Source organism: Sceloporus occidentalis, unplaced genomic scaffold (genome assembly GCF_023333645.1).
Source record: "Sceloporus occidentalis isolate IW3139 unplaced genomic scaffold, rSceOcc1.0.p SCAF_6, whole genome shotgun sequence".
Classification (NCBI taxonomy): domain Eukaryota; kingdom Metazoa; phylum Chordata; class Lepidosauria; order Squamata; family Phrynosomatidae; genus Sceloporus; species Sceloporus occidentalis.
Genome location: NW_028316986.1, coordinates 79,395,367 through 79,413,505, shown reverse-complemented (window position 1 = coordinate 79,413,505; position 18,139 = coordinate 79,395,367). Strand labels below are relative to the sequence as shown.

The 18,139-nt window shown below is 41.1% G+C and overlaps 1 protein-coding gene across 6 annotated transcripts in view; it reads right to left on the bottom strand.

Moving 5' to 3' along the window:
- Window positions 1-3,628: 3,628 nt before the first annotated feature.
- LOC149310985 (connector enhancer of kinase suppressor of ras 3) overlaps window positions 3,629-18,139 on the bottom strand; it is a 93,015-nt gene continuing 78,504 nt past the window's right edge. For 4 of the 6 annotated variants that reach the window (XM_089530159.1, XM_089530162.1, XM_089530161.1 and 1 more), the window contains exons 10-13: window positions 17,013-17,143; window positions 10,353-10,561; window positions 8,052-8,141; window positions 3,629-5,925 (exon numbers count right to left, since the gene is read on the bottom strand). In XM_089530159.1, coding sequence (XP_089386285.1) covers window positions 5,624-5,925; window positions 8,052-8,141; window positions 10,353-10,561; window positions 17,013-17,143 — 732 coding nt within the window. In that variant the 3' untranslated portion in view covers window positions 3,629-5,623. The remainder of the gene's footprint in view (window positions 5,926-8,051; window positions 8,142-10,352; window positions 10,562-17,012; window positions 17,144-18,139) is intronic. The other 2 variants (XM_089530160.1, XM_089530157.1) reach the window with 1 other exon arrangement.

Below are 18,139 nucleotides of genomic sequence, written 5' to 3'. Positions count from 1 at the left end.
AGTGAAATGCTGCACATTGAAATGTGCAGGTTCAAGGACAGCCATAGAATGGGATGGCAGTTGCTGGCAGTTCGCTCCTAAGAAGGTGCAAAGTAGTAGTAGTTGGGGGGGGGGGGGGGAGACCAGGAAAAAAAACGTATCCAGTGCAGCAGCTTGAATTCACATGATGTGGTCATGACATGTGCACAGCAGCCACCTTGGGAGCAGGTAGTGCATTTGGTGAGGTTTCAACATAGCTTCAGAAAAGGCAGCTTCAAGCTGCTTTTTCCTGCCTGCCTGTTTCGTCCCTAAATCTTCCCAAGAAAACCATATGATAGGATCACCATAAAACAGAGATAATTTGAAGGCACATAACCTGAATTTTTCAATATCCTATTACACTGTCACAACTCTCAGAAATATGTAAGCATTCTTAGGTACTGGTGGCTTACTTCTGTACTGTATAACAGTGCTTCTAAAGTAGATTAAATTCATGAAAGCTCATGCTAAAATAAATGGTTGGTATCACAGAGGCTGTGAGCCAGTGCAGCGTAGTGGCTGAGTTTGGATTATGACTCTGGAGATCAGGGTTTGAATCCCAGCTTGGCCATAAAACCCACTGGGTGACATTAGGCAAGTCACACATTCTCAGGCTCAGAATATGGCCATGGCAAACCCCTGCTGAAGAAATTTGCCAAGACCCTGCCACAGAGCCATCATAAATTGGGAACAACTTGAAGGCACATAACAACAACAAATCACAGATACTGCTTGATTCTTCACCCCTTTCTTTCCTTTGTATGCTACAAGAAACTGATGGAGCTCTCTCTTTGAAAATGTTACAAAAATGTATATCCCAAATGTCGTCTGTAAATATCAAAATCCTTTCTGCATCCACAGCTACAGCTGTCATGAAGATTGGCACAGCTAATTCTGGCAAATCATGTGGGAGAGAACAGTCCTGAAATGTTGGATGACTTCTAAATGAACTCTTCAAAAAAAAAAAAAAAAAAAAAAGTTAAATGACTTCTCATTGATGGTTTTTATGCTGGTTTTCATCTTGGTTGATTTATGTTTTTTTCATTGCCTTGTTGCTATTTTCTATATACTTTTTGACTTTTGCTAGCTGCCTTAGCAAAATGTTACCCTAAGTGGTAGAAAGCAAATACGTTAAATAAATAAACAAGTATGTTGTTAACATTGAAGTAAAAAGAACAGGCTTTATAACAGTATATTTTTGAAACTGATCACATATTCACTAACTTCAACCGAAATACACATTTTATTATTGACTTATTTTATATCAGACATGGGGAATCTTTGGACTCCCCGTTCCCAGAGACCCATCCAGTATGGTCAACAGGAGCTGTAATCTAAAACATCTTTAGGGTGAAATGTTTTCTATTTTGTTTTATGTGCTAAAATGTATAGAACAGGTGTGAGAATCAAACAGCCCCCTAGCTGTCACTGACTGTAACTCCCAGCATTCCTCACCATTAGCTATGCTGGCCAGAGCTGCTAGGATCTGTAGTCCAAAAACATTTGGAGGGCCATATGATTTCCAATCCTAGAGTACAGAATTGATTACAGAAAATATGAATGATCTGTTGAAGTTACACAAGCACCTACTTTCAAAGATAAACTTTGACTGCTTATAAAAGTGGAGAACTCTGCTTTCCTTTCTTGCATTTTTTGTTTGTATCTGCAGAGATTAAGTGCTTTCCATATTTTCAGAAAGAGGGCACCCCATTTTGTGGTAACGCTGTGGACTCCTTTGTATAGAACAACTGCCCACATGGCAACAACGAGTGGAGAGCAATCACATTAATCACACCCATCCAGTCAGGAGCCCACTGGGGAAAAGGGTGCTATTGCTCAAATAAGAAAAGCTTACACCATTTCTCTCCCTCCCACCCCCACCAATGCACTCCCAAATCACATTCATGATTCACACTATTTTCTAGCAGGAAGTAAGGAAAAATAGCTCCCATGCTTGTTTCTGTATATATGCATCCATGTGCATATGTGCACTCCAAGGCATATGACCTTCATGACTAGCTTACATGCAGCTTTGTTTGAACATACAGTATGACCCCCATAACTACAGGGGATACGTTCCTGAACTTACTGTGGAAACACAAAGCCACAGATAATAGTGAAACCCATTGAAATGAATGACTTCCAGAGGAAGTTGACCATAGATATGCACTGGAGGATCTAGGAAATGCCTAGAGACATCTCCCCCCCCCCCCCCAGATATAGGTACTAATACATAAACATCTGAAAAAAATGTACTACAGCTGAGATTTGTAAGAACCTAGTCATTTTTCAAGTGGAAACATTCCTCATGGAAGTTAAACCTGTTTTTTTGAGCTAAGTAAACCATACAATGCCCGTTCACTGGTATAAAGAGAACTTAGCCCATGTAAGATTACTGTAATGGACTATTTGCTGCCTCTGTGGAACTAGGGGTGACTTTTCTGCATTTTGTACTTTCCAAAGGAAAGGAAGCAACACTGAAATTTGTTAGAGGAGATACTCCAAGTGTACTAATCCCAACTATAGGCCTAAAGGAGTTTTGCCTTACTAGTTTTGATCAGAGGTACATTTCCCGTGGAATTATTTCCATACTCATTGACCTTCCTAGCTTTTGCAGCCATTTTTCCCCCAGAGTGTTAAAGAGAACCTTGGGAACAGATTCTAGAGAATGAAAAGTACTGTAGATGTTGAAATTAATCAATTGGAAAGTATTCATTGATGCCCAAAGTAGATAATAATAATAATAATAATAATAATAATAATAATAATAATTTATATCCCACCTCTCTACAAAATGCAATCAGGGAGGCTTACAAGATTAAAATATACAGTCCGAACCCTCAACCCACCCCCTAGTTCACCCAGGGGTGAACACTGCAGGCTCTTGTTTTTGCTCTCTCTGTATGTGTTTTAGACCTGGGTCCCCTTAACACTACACAACCATAGAACTACAATTCTACTTTAACTGCCAAGACAACAGTCTGTGTTATCCTGGGATTTGCCGTTTGGGGAGAGATATTTGGAATTGTCAGCCAGAGAGGTCTTGTACTTCGCCAAACTACAACCCCCCAGGATGAAGTCATAACAGTTAAAAGTGGGATAAAATGCTATAATTGTATAATGTGAAAGGAACACTAAACTCTATTACCTTGTCAAGAGGAAGGATTTACCAAAGAAGGTGCAAAAATCTTCCTGATAACTCCCCATGCTATCCCTCAAGAGAATGGCCAAATTAATCTAAAATGGTAAAATAAGCATCAGAGCTCACCACAGTACTATGCCTGAAATGCACATTAGAACTAGTTATAGTAAAAGTTGATTCAGACAGTAAGAAGTATCCCAATCATTCAGAATGAGGGATTAAGGCCAAATAATGGTATCTACTTTGTCTACACTGCTATTTCACATTTAAGGCAATTTGTGAGCCCAGGATTTTCTGGTGCATAGTGTAATCTTATAACCCCCCTCCCTGGTGCGAAATACATTCAAATATCTATTGCATAGCTCTGAATAACAACAAATTAAAAGCAAGTGTGAAAAAGATTTCTTCTTTTACATGAAAACCCTAAGAGACATTATGAGACTGAACAAACAGGCACTTCAATACCAAGATGTGTATCCCTTGCCCAAAGATATGCATACTCACACAAAGAGAAAAGGAAGTTTATCTCCATTACCACCACAACTTTCTCTATTATTATTTTAGAGTTTTGACATATACAAAAACCCTGTGTGATAGATTTCACATTTACCCACATACTTGCATAGACCTTCACAGAGAAAAGAACTGATATTTGGGGTCATCTTTTCAATTAATCCTTCCCTCTTTAAAAATGAAATACAACCATTTTGGATATGATGGGAAAACATAATTAACAAACAGCTTGGTAGTGAAATCGCATTGTGTTGGTACCAATAGTTGAAAGAACAATAACTCATGGCTAGACCATCATTTCCTCTTGTCTATGAAGACTGGATCAAAATGAGTTATAACCATATGCATCTTTAATAGTAAAAATTAGTGCAAATCCAGTGAACTTGATAACGTTGTGTCAGTCTCCTACACAAATTAATTTAACATCTGTCTTTCCAAGCTGAAAAAATATCATCATATCCAGGATTAGACATTTCCAGAGAGATATCTGATGCCTATTTTAAAAAAAAACACAACAAAACTTGCTCAACACATTGTACTGAGGTCAAACTGATAATGTTAGTAGTGTAAAATCTTCTGAACTCTTCAGTGTAGAATAAAAGCCCAGTAAGTATTCTGAGACTATCCAAATGACATAATTTGATGGCTATTTTAGGGCATAAGGAAATGAACAACTGTTTATACTAGTTAGTTAGCGCAGAGTTCTAGTAGTCCTCTGTAGGAGAGGAATGTGAAAACTGCATAAGGTTAAAAAATACAGTACAATTAAAAACTTTTAAATTATTTTAAACAGTATGTTTTTTGTGGATCTCTAACAAAATTTCTTCTCTACATTAGCATCCAAACACTTTTCCAAGTTTTCCATTCCACAGACCACCCCAATTCCCACCAAACATAACTAAATCAATGAGGGCAAAGTAGTTTTTCAGCCAATGGCTTACGAGAGCAAACTGTCTTACAAAAGTGTTAATTTATCACAAGTCAGTCTTTACAGCACAAATATGATCAAACTAGTTCAATGTTGAACTACTAGGGATGCACAAGAACCCTGCAGGAGTTCTTTTCAGAACACTTTGGTTAACAGCTAATCAGTCTTAATCATTTGTGGATTTTAAAAAAATAGTAAGATATATTCATTTTTACCATTGTCCCTAGAGACGCATTTCCTTGGCATGTTGTAGCAATCCATATCTTAATTAGATGAGCACTGCAGCAATTCAAGGAAGAATAGTTGAACTGCACTAAAATTTTAACAACTGGGGTATCAACCAGAAAAGGCTCACATTAGTAGCTTGTCAGAACAAAGGAAGAAACTGTCTTTTTATTCCTTAGAGTTGAGTCGTCTGCAGTCACTTGCAGCACACACCACATCGTTTAAAAGGACGGGGGGTGGGATGACGTCTCCTCCTCTTCTTTTTTCTTGCTTAGGATTGCAGCTCAGGGTTTTTGCTGAGTGCTACATCGGCTGCACATCCAGTAGGTTGCACGACATTGAGAGCGTTGTGGCAAATGAGGTGCCACCAGGTCTCATTACAATGCAAAGAATGCTTCTGCATAGGTCACGCCGTTTTCAGGTCATCAGCCACCTCAGAATCAGTCAAACCTGATCAGTTCTCTTCAGAGGAATGAATTCTCCTCCATTCTTGAGCAGGTAAAAGAAAAACCTACATTTTATGTTTTCTTTTCCACACATCCCTCTACACACACACACACACACACACACACACACACACACACACCCCTCTCTCTCCAATTCCAGTGAATTTGAGACATTAACATCAGGGAAAACAGCAAGCTTCTCTGGGGAGATAAATAAAATAAAATGTGTTAACTACTAAATAACTCTGTAGATAATGCAGAGCTTCTTGACTTAGGGGTGATGAAGAAGAAAAGGCACTTGGTAAAATATCTCTTCCTCGCCACAAAATAATCACAATCCAGTCAGTGAACTCAGTGAGTCAATAGCTTCAGCCTTGTGATCCAACTGACCAGCAGGGAAGGTTCTGTGGAGGAGGATTTTGTAGAGGAAGGGGGCACAGGTGATTTTTTGGCACCATCCTCCTGGAAAGGAATGGTGGCACTATTGTGAAGATCCACATTAACAAAACACCGACTTCCTCTGATGTAGTCTGCACCTCTGACTAACTGCCTTTCTGCCATAGGTCTGGAAAACTGATGCTGCAGCGGGGTACTTTCTTCAATTATAGGTGGGATTCTCTCGTTGCTGAAGTACCGGCAGAGAACATTTTCACCTGCCAACACAAAAATAACATTTAGAAAAAACTCATGTTTCATCTCAGGTCTCAGTGGTTGAGATGTGGCATGCAGTAAAGAATGGTTCAAAATTATGCTCCCCATATCTTACCAGGGCCAGAGCTTGGTCTGTGTGTAGGGCGAAATTAATCAGAAATAGGGAATTGAGAATTTCCTTTCAGTTAGTCAAAATTACCAAAATTTGAAAATGTCTTGGACATATGGACTGGAAGACCATAAGAATTATTTTTAAAATCAATATGGGAGAAACCTAGATTCAGTCATCCAGGCCCATAATTTATTTAACCAGCTGGTTAAGAGTGCAAAACTGACAGATTTTTCCTCCCCTAATTTGAACTAGTTCTTGCAGTATCACCATCCTGTCCCTGTATCCTCACTTCTCCCTAATGCTTCAACAACTTGCCTTTCATTTAAGTTCTCCCTATTCACACTGGAGTATTTGAATTTTAGGTTAGGTGGAAATGCATACACTATTACCTAGGAAAAGAAAGAATATTTGACCATTCAAGGGGAAAACTGAGAAAATGGCTTTTCAAATGTCCCAATACCTTTATCTTCAAGCCCCTTTCCTACAACCCCTCATCTCCAAACAGACTCTAGGACTACTTCTGTCTTCTCCCACCTCAGATTCACCTGTTCCTGTTCCCTCAAGCAAAGAGGTGTAAGGAGGGAGGAGCAACCCAGCAATAAGGATCATCATCATGAATTGTGTTTTGATAGTAAAAAAACAATGACAATGTCTGCATCATCTTGAAACGGTTAACATAACATTGATGTCAAGGATACAGCCTGCTGATCCTCCCTTGCCTTTCCTCAATGTCACACAGTGTGGGTGGCTTCAGCTTGCCAATCCTGGTCTGCCTTTCCTCCTAGTTTTTTTAATGCAACATGGGGAAGGCGGAGGGTGATTCCGGGAGAGGATCCTGGAAGGCTATAGCCTGCCAATCCTTGCCTGCCAATGACAGGGGAGTTTGGGGAGGACATCAGGAGATGATCTCAGCAGAGGATCTCTCTTGCTGGACACTCCCCCTGCCACAATATTGCATAATTTTCAAAGACATCTGGCAATGGGGAGAAAAAAAATTTCCTTTCTCCCTTGAGGAAACAAATAATTTAACAAAACACATTCTTACTATTATCCCATGGCTGTCTCTTCAAGGGAAGATTGTGGAAGGCTGGTTTAGATCATTTTCCCATAACATACCTGGAGACAATCTGTGCCTAAATCCAATTGCTTAGTCCCAAGCAGAGTAAACTTGACTGAACTGCTAAATGGTTAATACTTCTATATTTCATTGATTCAACAAGACTACTCCAGCTGGAACTAACAGTTAGATTTAGGCCTTGGTTTCCCAGCTCCTACCCATCTTGGAACCCAACCACAGAGTATGTTTCATCAATGCCAGGGATTCAAGGACACTATAACCACAAGCCATCTTCTGAATATTTATGCTGGACCATCTTAATATAAACTAACCCAGCTGGCTTTTGCAAAAAACAATGATCCTCATTGATAAAAGACCCAAGCTATGTGTTTCAACTACCAGGATCCCCATTTTCACTTTACAGGTACCCAGACATAATAGACCTCACAGGTAAGAAGAAATAAATTTACCACCTTTCTCTTCACTTTGAGAAAGTTATTAAAACCTGTGCAGTTTTGTAGAGTATTCAAAGTTTGGAACTTATTCTGTGTAAAAAAAAAAAAGAGTACATATTTGTATCAAAAACAGCATTTTCTGCAGAGAAAATGTCGTTTTCTACATAGAATCATAGAATTGGAAGAGACCGCACAGTCCATCCAGTCCAACCCCCTGCCATGCAGGAAATCCAATCAAAGCATCCCCAATAGATGCCCATCTAGCCTCTGCTTAAAGACCTCCAAGAAGGAGACTGCACTATACATAGGAGATGCTGTCATATTTTTAGCATATTTTTGGCCATTTTCCAAATATATTCTTTTCATCCCTATGCCAGATACCAAAGTGAATTCTCAGCATCCAGGTAGGCCGTCTTTAAAGTGGTCCTTTCATTAGCATAAGCACATTAAGAGATGTATATTTAAGAAAGCAAACAACCCATGTTCCCTACACCATTTCCTTACCTTTTCTCCCCATTGCTCTTGGCTTCGAGAAAGGCTCTACCACTCCCACCCAGTTCCCATCTGCTGGCATTGACAATGGTCGAGGCTTTCCTAAAAACAATAGAGAAAAGTTTCCAGAAATATAATGTAAAATCAGAGAATACTGAACTGGCTTGTCTCTACAAATGCCATTATCAGAAAAAGAAGCACAAAATATTAAAGCAGAAAAAGAAAAAGCCTTGAGTTTTTGTATGGAGGGGTTCAAGCTGCCTGCCACCCACATGCTGGCCCTGTCATGTGATTTCTGACATTCTTAGGCTCCTTCAACTCCCTGTCCCATCACAAAACAAGCTGACAAAGTAACTTAAGGCTTTTTCTGCTTTAGCTGGGCCTCCATCACCTTACAGAGGGTACAATTATTCTATTAATCAACGCCTTCCCCCATTTTAGCAAGAATCAAAGAATCATAGAGTTGGAAGAGACCACAAGAGCAAACATTGAAAACAGGAAATGACCTTCACATCACTTCCAGTTTTTTCAGAAGTATCTAGTGTGGTCAGTGGGACCTGGAAAATGACACCCAGATCCTCCATAGTTTCTCAACCCACACAGAAATAAAAATAAGTGGTATGCTACAGAAAATTTGTTTATGTATTTATTTTATTTCTATGCCACCTTTCTCCCAAAAGGGGTCCAAGGTGGCTCACAATATAAAAACACACTAAAATATTTTAAAGAATTAAAATAACCCAATTAAGATACTACAAAGTTAAAATGCAAACATACGAAAGTTAAAAAACATAATCTATAAAAATACCCATCCCCCACCCCCCAAAAATAAAACCAGGCTTGCATGATTTTAAAAAGCCTGCCTGCATAGAAACGTTTTTACCTGCCGGCAAAAGGCTAACAGGGAGGGGGCTAGTCTAGCCTCCTGCGGAAGCAAGTTCCACATTTGCTCACCAAGTGAGCCTATGATGGTGGTGGGACCAAGAGAAAGCCTTCTCCTGAGGATCTTAGGGCTCTAGCTGATTCGTATGGGGAGATACAGTGCTTCAAATCCTGTTCGTATGGAGAGATATGGTCTCTCAAGAGCTTGCCTTAAGTCCAGTATTTTTTTTTTCAGCACAGCTCAGAGCAAAGCTATCTCAAGGACTCCCCATATGAGCAGAGTCAGGCTCTAAGATCTTTGGGGGTAGCACTTTTCCCAGTCCTATCACCTTCTCAGGCATGTTTGACAGGAACACAAGGAGGCTAGGATGTCTCCCATCTCTTGCTGTCCTTCCACCAACAAGTGAAAACATCCTCTTCCATCAGGGTTTTAAGAATTAATGGCAAGTGTTTTTAATTGTAGGCTGTTTTAATGGTGAGTTCTTGTGCTGGTTTTTATCTTTTAATGAATCTGTTTTAAAGGGTTTTAATGGTCCAAAATGTTTAATTTTATCAATAACTTGAAATGTTTTACTTAGATCTTTGTTAATGCTATCTATCTCTATTACATGATTTTCTTGGCAAGATTAATTCAGAGGAGGTTTGCAATGGCCTTCTGAGGCTGAGAGAGTGTGCCTTGACAAATCGCACTCTCTCAGCCTCAGAAGAAGGCCATGGCAAACGTCCTCTGAATTAATCTTGCCAAGAAAACCATGTGATAGAGTTGCCTTATACTGGAGTTAACTTGAAGTTGTTGTTCTTGTTATTGTCTGCGCCTTCAAGTTGTTTCTGACTTATGGCGACCCTAAGACAACCTTATCATGGGGTTTTCTTGGCAAGAGTTGTTCAGAGGAGGTTTGCCATTGCCTTCCCCTGAGAGCATGTGATGTGCTCAAGGTCAGCCAGTGGGTTTCCTGGCCAAGATGGGAATCGAACTCTGGTCTCCAGAGTCAGACCAACACTCAGATTGGAAACACATAAAACAAAATGCTGACTCAATGGGTTTTCACTTTGGCAAATACTAGTAAGTGATTTCACACACAATGTTCATTGAATGTTATGGTCTGAATGGTAAGTCACCACGTATGTACATCTTATTAATCCAGTGCGTCTAGTCAGCAAAGCAACAGGAATAATTTAGGTGTATGTTTCTCAGTCTTCCAAATTCATTACAAAGGGTGGAGGAACTGAATAGTTTAAAGTATGTTTAGGTAATCTGTGGCCCTTCAGATGTTGCCATACTGCAATGCCCATCCCATCATCCCATCCATCTTGTGCAGGGATGATGAGATTTGAAGCCCAGTGTTATTTGGAGGGCTACAAGATGCCCATCTCTGGTTTACAACTTGGAAAGAAGACTGTGTGGATAAATGGATGAAGAGATTTTCCTACCATAAGACTGGGTTTTTTCCCTCATCTTTGCTGGTAGAATATTTGCTTCCATTGGATGGCCAGGCAGTGGATCAGAATCAGTAAGAGTAAACCTTCGCCTCCTACACTCCTGATCCAGGAAAGAATTGGGAGATTCGGCACCTTTGGAACCGGGTAGGGGCTGCTTCGGCTTATTTCCTCCTCCATAAACAAAACTTCCCTTTTCATCCCTAAAAAAGATAGTGGATTCAGTTAAGAATGTAAACATAAATTACTGTGATGCTGCATTTGTACATGATTTTAATGATTGCCACAGAAATAAAGTAGAAAATATAGGAAAGATGGGGAGAAGCATTATATGCTGCATTGGAGAAAAAGCATAGCATGTCATTATTGGCTCCAGAATCCTGTCTCTCTATTTTTTTGTAAAAGTGTGTTCCTAATGTTTACAAGGATGCAAAAGCATTTTTTAATAAATGTGGGTAATGCTGGGTAATAGTTTAAAGTAATGTTGAAGAGAGTAGGTATGTAATTATAAATATGTGTTGTATGCTCAGTATAGAATCATAAAATCATAGAATCATAGAATCGTAGAGTTGGAAGAGACCACTAGGGCCATCCAGTCCAACCCCCTGCCATGCAGGAAATCCAAATCAAAGCATCCCTGACAGATGGCCATCCAGCCTCTGTTTAAAGACCTCCAAGGAAGGAGACTCTATCACCTTCCGAGGAAGTGCATTCCACTGTCGAACAGCCCTTACTGTCAGGAAGTTCCTCCTAATGTTCAGGTGGAATCTCTTTTCCTGTAGCTTGCATCCATTGTTACGGGTCCTGTTCTCTGGAGCAGCAGAAAAACAAGCTTGCTCCCTCCTCAATATGACATCCTTTCAAATATTTAAACAGGGCTATCATATCACCTCTTAACCTTCTTTTCTCCAGGCTAAACATCCCCAGCTCCCTAAGTCGTTCCTCATAGGGCATGGTTTCCAGACCCTTCACCATTTTTGTCGCCCTCCTTTGGACACGCTCCAGTTTCTCAATGTCCTTTCTGAATTGTGGCGCCCAGAACTGGACACAATATTCTAGGTGGGGCCTGACCAAAGCAGAATACAGTGGCACTATTACTTCTCTTGATCTAGACACTATACTTCTATTGATGCAGCCTAAAATAGCATTGGCCTTTTTAGCTGCCGCATCACACTGTTCACTCATGTTCAACTTGTGGTCTACTTGGACTCCTAGATCCCTTTCACACGTAGTTTCATTCAGCCAGGTGTCACCCATCCTATATCGGGGCAATACCTTACATTTCTCTGTGTTGAATTTCATTTTGTTAGCTTTGGCCCAGCTTTCTAGTCTATTCAGGTCATTTTGAATCTTGATCCTGTCCTCTGGGGTATTAGCTATTCCCCCTAATTTGGTGTCATCTGCAAATTTGATAAGTATGCTCCCAATTCTGTCATCCAGGTCATTGATAAAGATGTTGAATAGCACTGGGCCCAGGACAGAGCCCTGTGGGACCCCACTGGTCACTTCTCTCCAGGATGAAAAGGAGCCATTGTTGAGCACTCTTTGGGTTCGGCCGGTCAACCAATTACAGATCCATTTAACAGTTCCTTTGTCTAGCCCACATTTTACAAGCTTGTTTGCAAGAATGTCATGGGAAACCTTGTCAAAGGCCTTACTGAAATCAAGATATACTATATCCACAGCATTCCCTTCATCTACCAAGCTGGTAATTTTATCAAAGAAAGAGATTAGATTTGTCTGGCATGACTTGTTTCTCTGAAACCCATGTTGACTTTTTGTGATTATGGCATTGCCTTCTAGATGTTCACAGACTCTCTGTTTAATGATCTGCTCCAGAATCTTTCCTAGAACTGATGTCAGACTAACTGGACGATAATTGTTGGGATCCTCTTTTTTCCCCTTTTTGAAGATGGGGACAACGTTTGCCCTTCGCCAGTCTGCTGGGAATCTCTCCTGTTCTCCAGGAGTTTTCAAATATGATTGCCAATGGCTCCGATATTACTTTTGCCAGTTCTTTTAATACCCTTGGATGGAATTCATCTGGTCCCGGAGACTTAAATTCATTTAGATTAACAAGGTGTTCCTCTACTATCTCTTTACTTATTCTGTGCTGAAATTCCCCTATTCTGTCCTCTGCTCCATTATCCTCAGGTTGAGCACCCTTTGCCTTTTCTGAGAAGACTGAGGCAAAGAAGGTGTTGAGTAATTCTGCCTTTTCTCTATCTCCTGTTAGCATTTTGCCATCTTCTCCACGCAGTGGCCCTACCGTTTCCTTCTTCTTCCTCTTGCTGCGGACATATCCAAAAAAGCCCTTTTTATTGTTCTTAACCTCTCTAGCAAGCCTGAGTTCATTCTGCGCTTTAGCTTTTCTGACTTTACCCCTACACATGCCTGCTATTTCTTTGAATTCCTTTTTCGTGATTTCCCCCTTTTTCAATTTCTTATACATGTTCCGTTTCAAACTTAGCTTGGTTGAAAGTTCCTTAGTCATCCATCCTGGTTTCTTGAGACACCTCCAATTTTTCTTTCTCACTGGAACTGTTTGAAATTGTGCCTTCAGTATCTCTCTTTTGAGAAAGTCCCATCCGTCCTGAACTCCTTTATCTTTTAGTATTTCTGACCATGGAATCGCCCTCAATACTTCTCTAAGTTTACTGAAATCCGCTCTCTTAAAGTCTAGGATGCGTGTCTGACTCTGCCTGGCTTCTCCTTTCCACTGTATTACAAACTCCAGGAGAACATGGTCACTTCCACCTAATGATCCCACCACTTGCACCTCCTTAACCAAGTCATCCTTGTTGGTTAGGATCAGATCTAAAATAGCTGACCCCCTTGTTGCCTCTTCCACCTTTTGGACCATGAAATTGTCTTCCAGGCAAGTGAGGAATTTGCTAGACCTTGAGGATTTTGCTGAGTTTGACTTCCAGCAAATATCAGGATAGTTGAAATCGCCCATCACTACTACATCTCTCTTTTCTGACTGTGTGGTCATCTGTTCTAGAAAGATATCATCCAATTCCTCAGTCTGACTTGGGGGTCTGTAGTAGACTCCCACCGTAACACCCTTGTTGTTTCCCTCCCCTTTGATTCTTATCCAGATGCTCTCCACCTGGCTTCCATGATTGATGTCCAGGATCTCTTCACTGGTTTAAATATCTCTGACATATAGTGCTATTCCTCCTCCTTTCCTGTTTGGCCTATTTCTCTTAATAAGGTTATACCCCTCTATTTCCACATTCCAATCATGAGACTCATCCCACCAGGTTTCAGTGATGCCTATTATATCATATTTGCTTTGTTGTACTAGGAGTTCGAGTTCATCTTGCTTATTTCCCATGCTCTGTGCATTAGTGTAGAGACATTGCAGACCATGGTTCCCTTTTACTTGCTGCCTGTGCAAGTTTTTTTGCCTCCCACTGTTGGGTCCTTGCACTGTTTGCCTTGTTTCCTCTATGTCAGTTTGACTATTTTCGCCATCCCTTTCGCCTTCCTTAATATTGTCTCCCTTCCCCTCGGAACTCAGTTTAAAGCTCTCCTGATCAAGTTCTTGAGACTGTTGGCAAAAACATTTCTTCCAACTGGCGTGAGATGCAACCCGTCTGTTGCAAGAAGTCCCTCCTCATGGAACCGCAGCCCATGATCGAAGAATCCAAATCCTTCTCGGCGGCACCATCTGCGAAGCCAGTTGTTGACATCTGCTATTTTCCTCTCCCTTCCTGGACCATGCCCGTCAACTGGCAGAAGAGATGAGATGACAACCTGTACATCCATTCCTTTCAGCTTCCTACCAAGCGCCTCGTAATCCCTTTTGATGTTCTGAATGCTGTGTCTTGCAGTATCATTAGTTCCCACGTGGACCAAAAGGAAGGGGTATTGGTCAGTAGGCTTGACCAGTCTTGTCAGCCTCTCTGTCACATCACGGATCTTTGCACCTGGAAGACAACACACCTCTCGAGACATCTTGTCAGGCCTACAAATCACTGCTTCTGTACCCCTCAGCAAGGAGTCCCCCACTATGACCACACGCCTCCTCCGAGGCTTAGCATCGACTATTCCCTCGGGTGGGACTCTCAGGCTCCCCTGCTCTGTACCTGAAGTCTGTCCATGCTGCTCTTCTTCATCCTCCTTGATAAGGGAAAGAGCTTCGAATCAATTCTCTAGCTGCGAGCTCCCCGAACAATTCCTTCTTGGCTTACTTCTCTTTGTGACATTCCTCCAGCTGTCTGCCTCCTCTGTTTGGCAAGTGACCTCTTCCACCCTAGCATCTTCCTCTGCGTGGTACTCATCCAAGATGGTTCGTTCTATTGTGTCCAGGAAATCCTCTTGTTCCCTAATATGCTGAAGTGTAGCTACTCTGGACTCCAGCTGCTGCACTTTCTCCTCCAAGAGTGCTACCAACTTGCACTTGGTGCATGTGAAGTTCTCCACTTCTGTAGGCAAGAAGAGAAACATCCCACAAGAGTTGCAGGTGACTGCGGCAGATCCCTCGTTGTCCATACTGCAAAGTCTTTAGTAATAAATATAACAGTCAATCTACTGGGAATACTTCTTTAAAGGTAAGTACTGGCTGCTATCTTACACTTAAAGGGAAGGTTCTGTTTCAATATCTGATTCTAACCTGATGCCACTTGAGCAGAGTTGTTGAGTTAAAGAAAACGAAAATTCTGGAAGGTGGTATATAAAGCTAGTCTGCTAGCTCCGCCCCCTTGTGACTCACAGATGTGACTCACAGAAGCTCTGCCCCTTCAGCAACGAGCACACGGTCTCAAGCACACGGTCTCAAAATGGCTGCCAAGCAGCTCCTCTCCTTCTCCTCTCTCTGGCCGGACTGTTCTGGAAGGCTCTGGAAGGTGGTATATAAAGCTAGTCTGCTAGCTCCGCCCCCTTGTGACTCACAGATGTGACTCACAGAAGCTCCGCCCCTTCAACAACGAGCACACGGTCTCAAGCACACGGTCTCAAAATGGCTGCCAAGCAGCTCCTCTCCTTCTCCTCTCTCTGGCCGGACTGTTGTATGATGGAATTTTCTTTGATAATGTATGGTGTGTGAATTTGTGTTTTTTTCTTTTGTAACGATTTTAAAGATTTAATAAAAATGTATTAATAAAAAAAGGAATGTGGGTAATGCATGTTGCCATTATCATGCATACGAGAGGCAACTCAATAGGATTTCTATAATCAGGAGCAAGGCATAAGTGCTGTGCAATTCACCTTTCTCCTCCTCATGATTAGGAGCAACTAATAATCATGCACAACAGTCACTGCTTCCAAATAAACTAGGTAAACAAAGAAACGTTAGCCACTTTTGCTTATGATGCATAACATATACATGACATAGAACTGAATTTTTCTTAGTATCAGCTTTGTTTCCAAATACAGTTTTGTTTTATAACACAGAATGTTGCCTGCCTTCTTGGCCGCATGACAAGGATGACAGGAAATTTTGTTTAGGACAAGGCTTTGGTAAGCAAATGAATGATGCTAGTAGGAAGAAAGCTGCTGCCTAAACTTTAGGCCTTAAAAGTCAAACAAGGGATGGAAACTGTTAGTTCTCTAGAAGTTGGGGTCTACAGCTCCCATGTGACCAGAATGTAAAAGCACAGCCTGATCCCTTGCTTGATTACTAAGCCTTAACAGCCATCTTGGTACAGCAACTCAGCAGCTATCAATTAGTACTCCTAGGCTAGTGCTTCATGGTTTCTTACTACTATGGAGATGGGAACACTTGTCCTTAATAGTATGGCAAGTGGGGCCAGAGTGGGATGTAAACAACCTTGAAACGTGTAACTGAAGAGAAAAATGCAACTATTTACAAATAAAGAAACCTATGTTTAACCTGACTAACCAAGCACAGTTGGGTCTTCTCAGATGTTACTGTAGTCTAGGCTTTGACAAGACAGCTTAAAGTTTGTTTGGATGGAGCAGTTGACTCTAGTAGCTGCAGAATCTCCCCACTTTGATTCTGAGCAACAAGAATTCTGGAGTTTGCAGCCACCTGAAGACAGGAGAATGTCCAATGCCCTGGCTAGACTTGATTTTACCACACAAGCATGGAATTGCCATAATTTTTTACATCAATTTCAGTGCTGGGTTTCTATTTTTTTTTTAAATCAAGTTGTCTAGTTCTAGGTTACTAGGAACAGAAAACAAGGGGAAAATAAATGGTGGAAAGAACAAAAGGGTTGCTATTTCTGCAATACCTTGTGTTTTCAAAAGATATAACTTAATTAATACAGCGGGTCCTCCCCTTATGCGTAAGGGGAAATCCGCGTATGCTTGCACCCCATTGGAAACAATGGTGTGCATGCTTGTGGCAACGCATACATCATTGCTTTAATTGCAACGTGGTTTCCACGTAAGCTGGAAACCGCATATAGTGCGCCTGCGTATGGCGCAGGCAGATTGTAGTTCCCTCAAGACATTTTGGTGTTCACAACCCACAGCAGATTCCTTTACTACTCCATCCCATCCAAAAACAGGCAGTAATGCAGTTATATGCTTAGTAGCTCAAACACATATAAAAAGATCTAATATGTAATTTTCAAGCTAACTCAACAGCAATATTGTAAAGAAACAAGGCCAAAATAATAATACAGAACTCCTGAATAATATAGGAGCTTTTTGCGAAGCAATATGGAATCACTGGCATACCGAGGAGCATATGGAATAGCTGGTGGTGGAGGTATGTAGAGGTCCAGAATGGCAGGCTTCTCTTTCTTCAGTGAAGTAGTCTCCATGGTGCTCTCTGGAGACTGAGTTGTTGTTGGCGGAGGACTGGTCTGCTGTGAGAAGAAGTAGAGAATTTCTTATGTAAAAGCATGCCTCTCCACCAGTCCTTCCTATCCACTGTATGACAAAATTCCTCATTATCACCTCTCTTACCCAAACCTCTGAAAATATTTTTTTATTATTTGATCAAGTATCCTGCTTTAGGATTATTTATTTTGTCTTCTGGATTTTATTATGCATCTGCCTGGGGTTATTTAAAACAGGACTACTTGTAACATTTTTAAAATAAATGTCTGTCTGGAGGTGCCTGAACTTTTTTTTTGGCCATCCCACCCTAGTATTTGAAATTTGGATTTGACCCAAGTCCCCAGACCAAACAGAAGCACTCCTGTAAACTTCTGTTTTACACCAATCGTCTAAAGTAAAAGGTTTCAGTAAACAAAATTGGGTGGATTGACTCACAGCCAGGAGTTCAAAGTCTCCTTTAGAGAAGAAAGATGGTCCTTTTGGATGGTTCTGTCCTGCTTCTCTATCTATCCTTGATGTAAAAGAGAACTGTTTGCATCATGGGATCATAGTGCAGGGGTAGGGTGTGTGAGTGAGTGAATACTCTTAACCTTTAAGGCCTAGTAGGTCTTGTATAGTAGGAGCCAGCAAGGTGTAGTGGTTTGAGTGTTGGACTATGATTCTAAAGAGAAGGTTTAAATCCCTATTCATACATGGTAACCTACTGGGTGAAGCTGCACAAGTCTCACAGGCTCAGAGGATGGCAATGACAAACTCCCTCTGAAGAAACTTGCCAAGAAAACCTTGTGATAGATTCACCTTAGGGTCAACGTGAGTCAGAAATTACTTGAAGGCACACGGCACACACAGCGGTCTTGGAGATATTTCCTTACTTAATAGATTTTTTAACCTTTACCTGTAGCTCCAGTGCAAGGTGCCTCAGACTCAATTCTGGCACCCTTTCATACTACATAGTTATAGCTCTATATTCCACTTTTATTGGAATAGCAACATGCTATGGAATCCTGGGGCTGGCAGGTTAA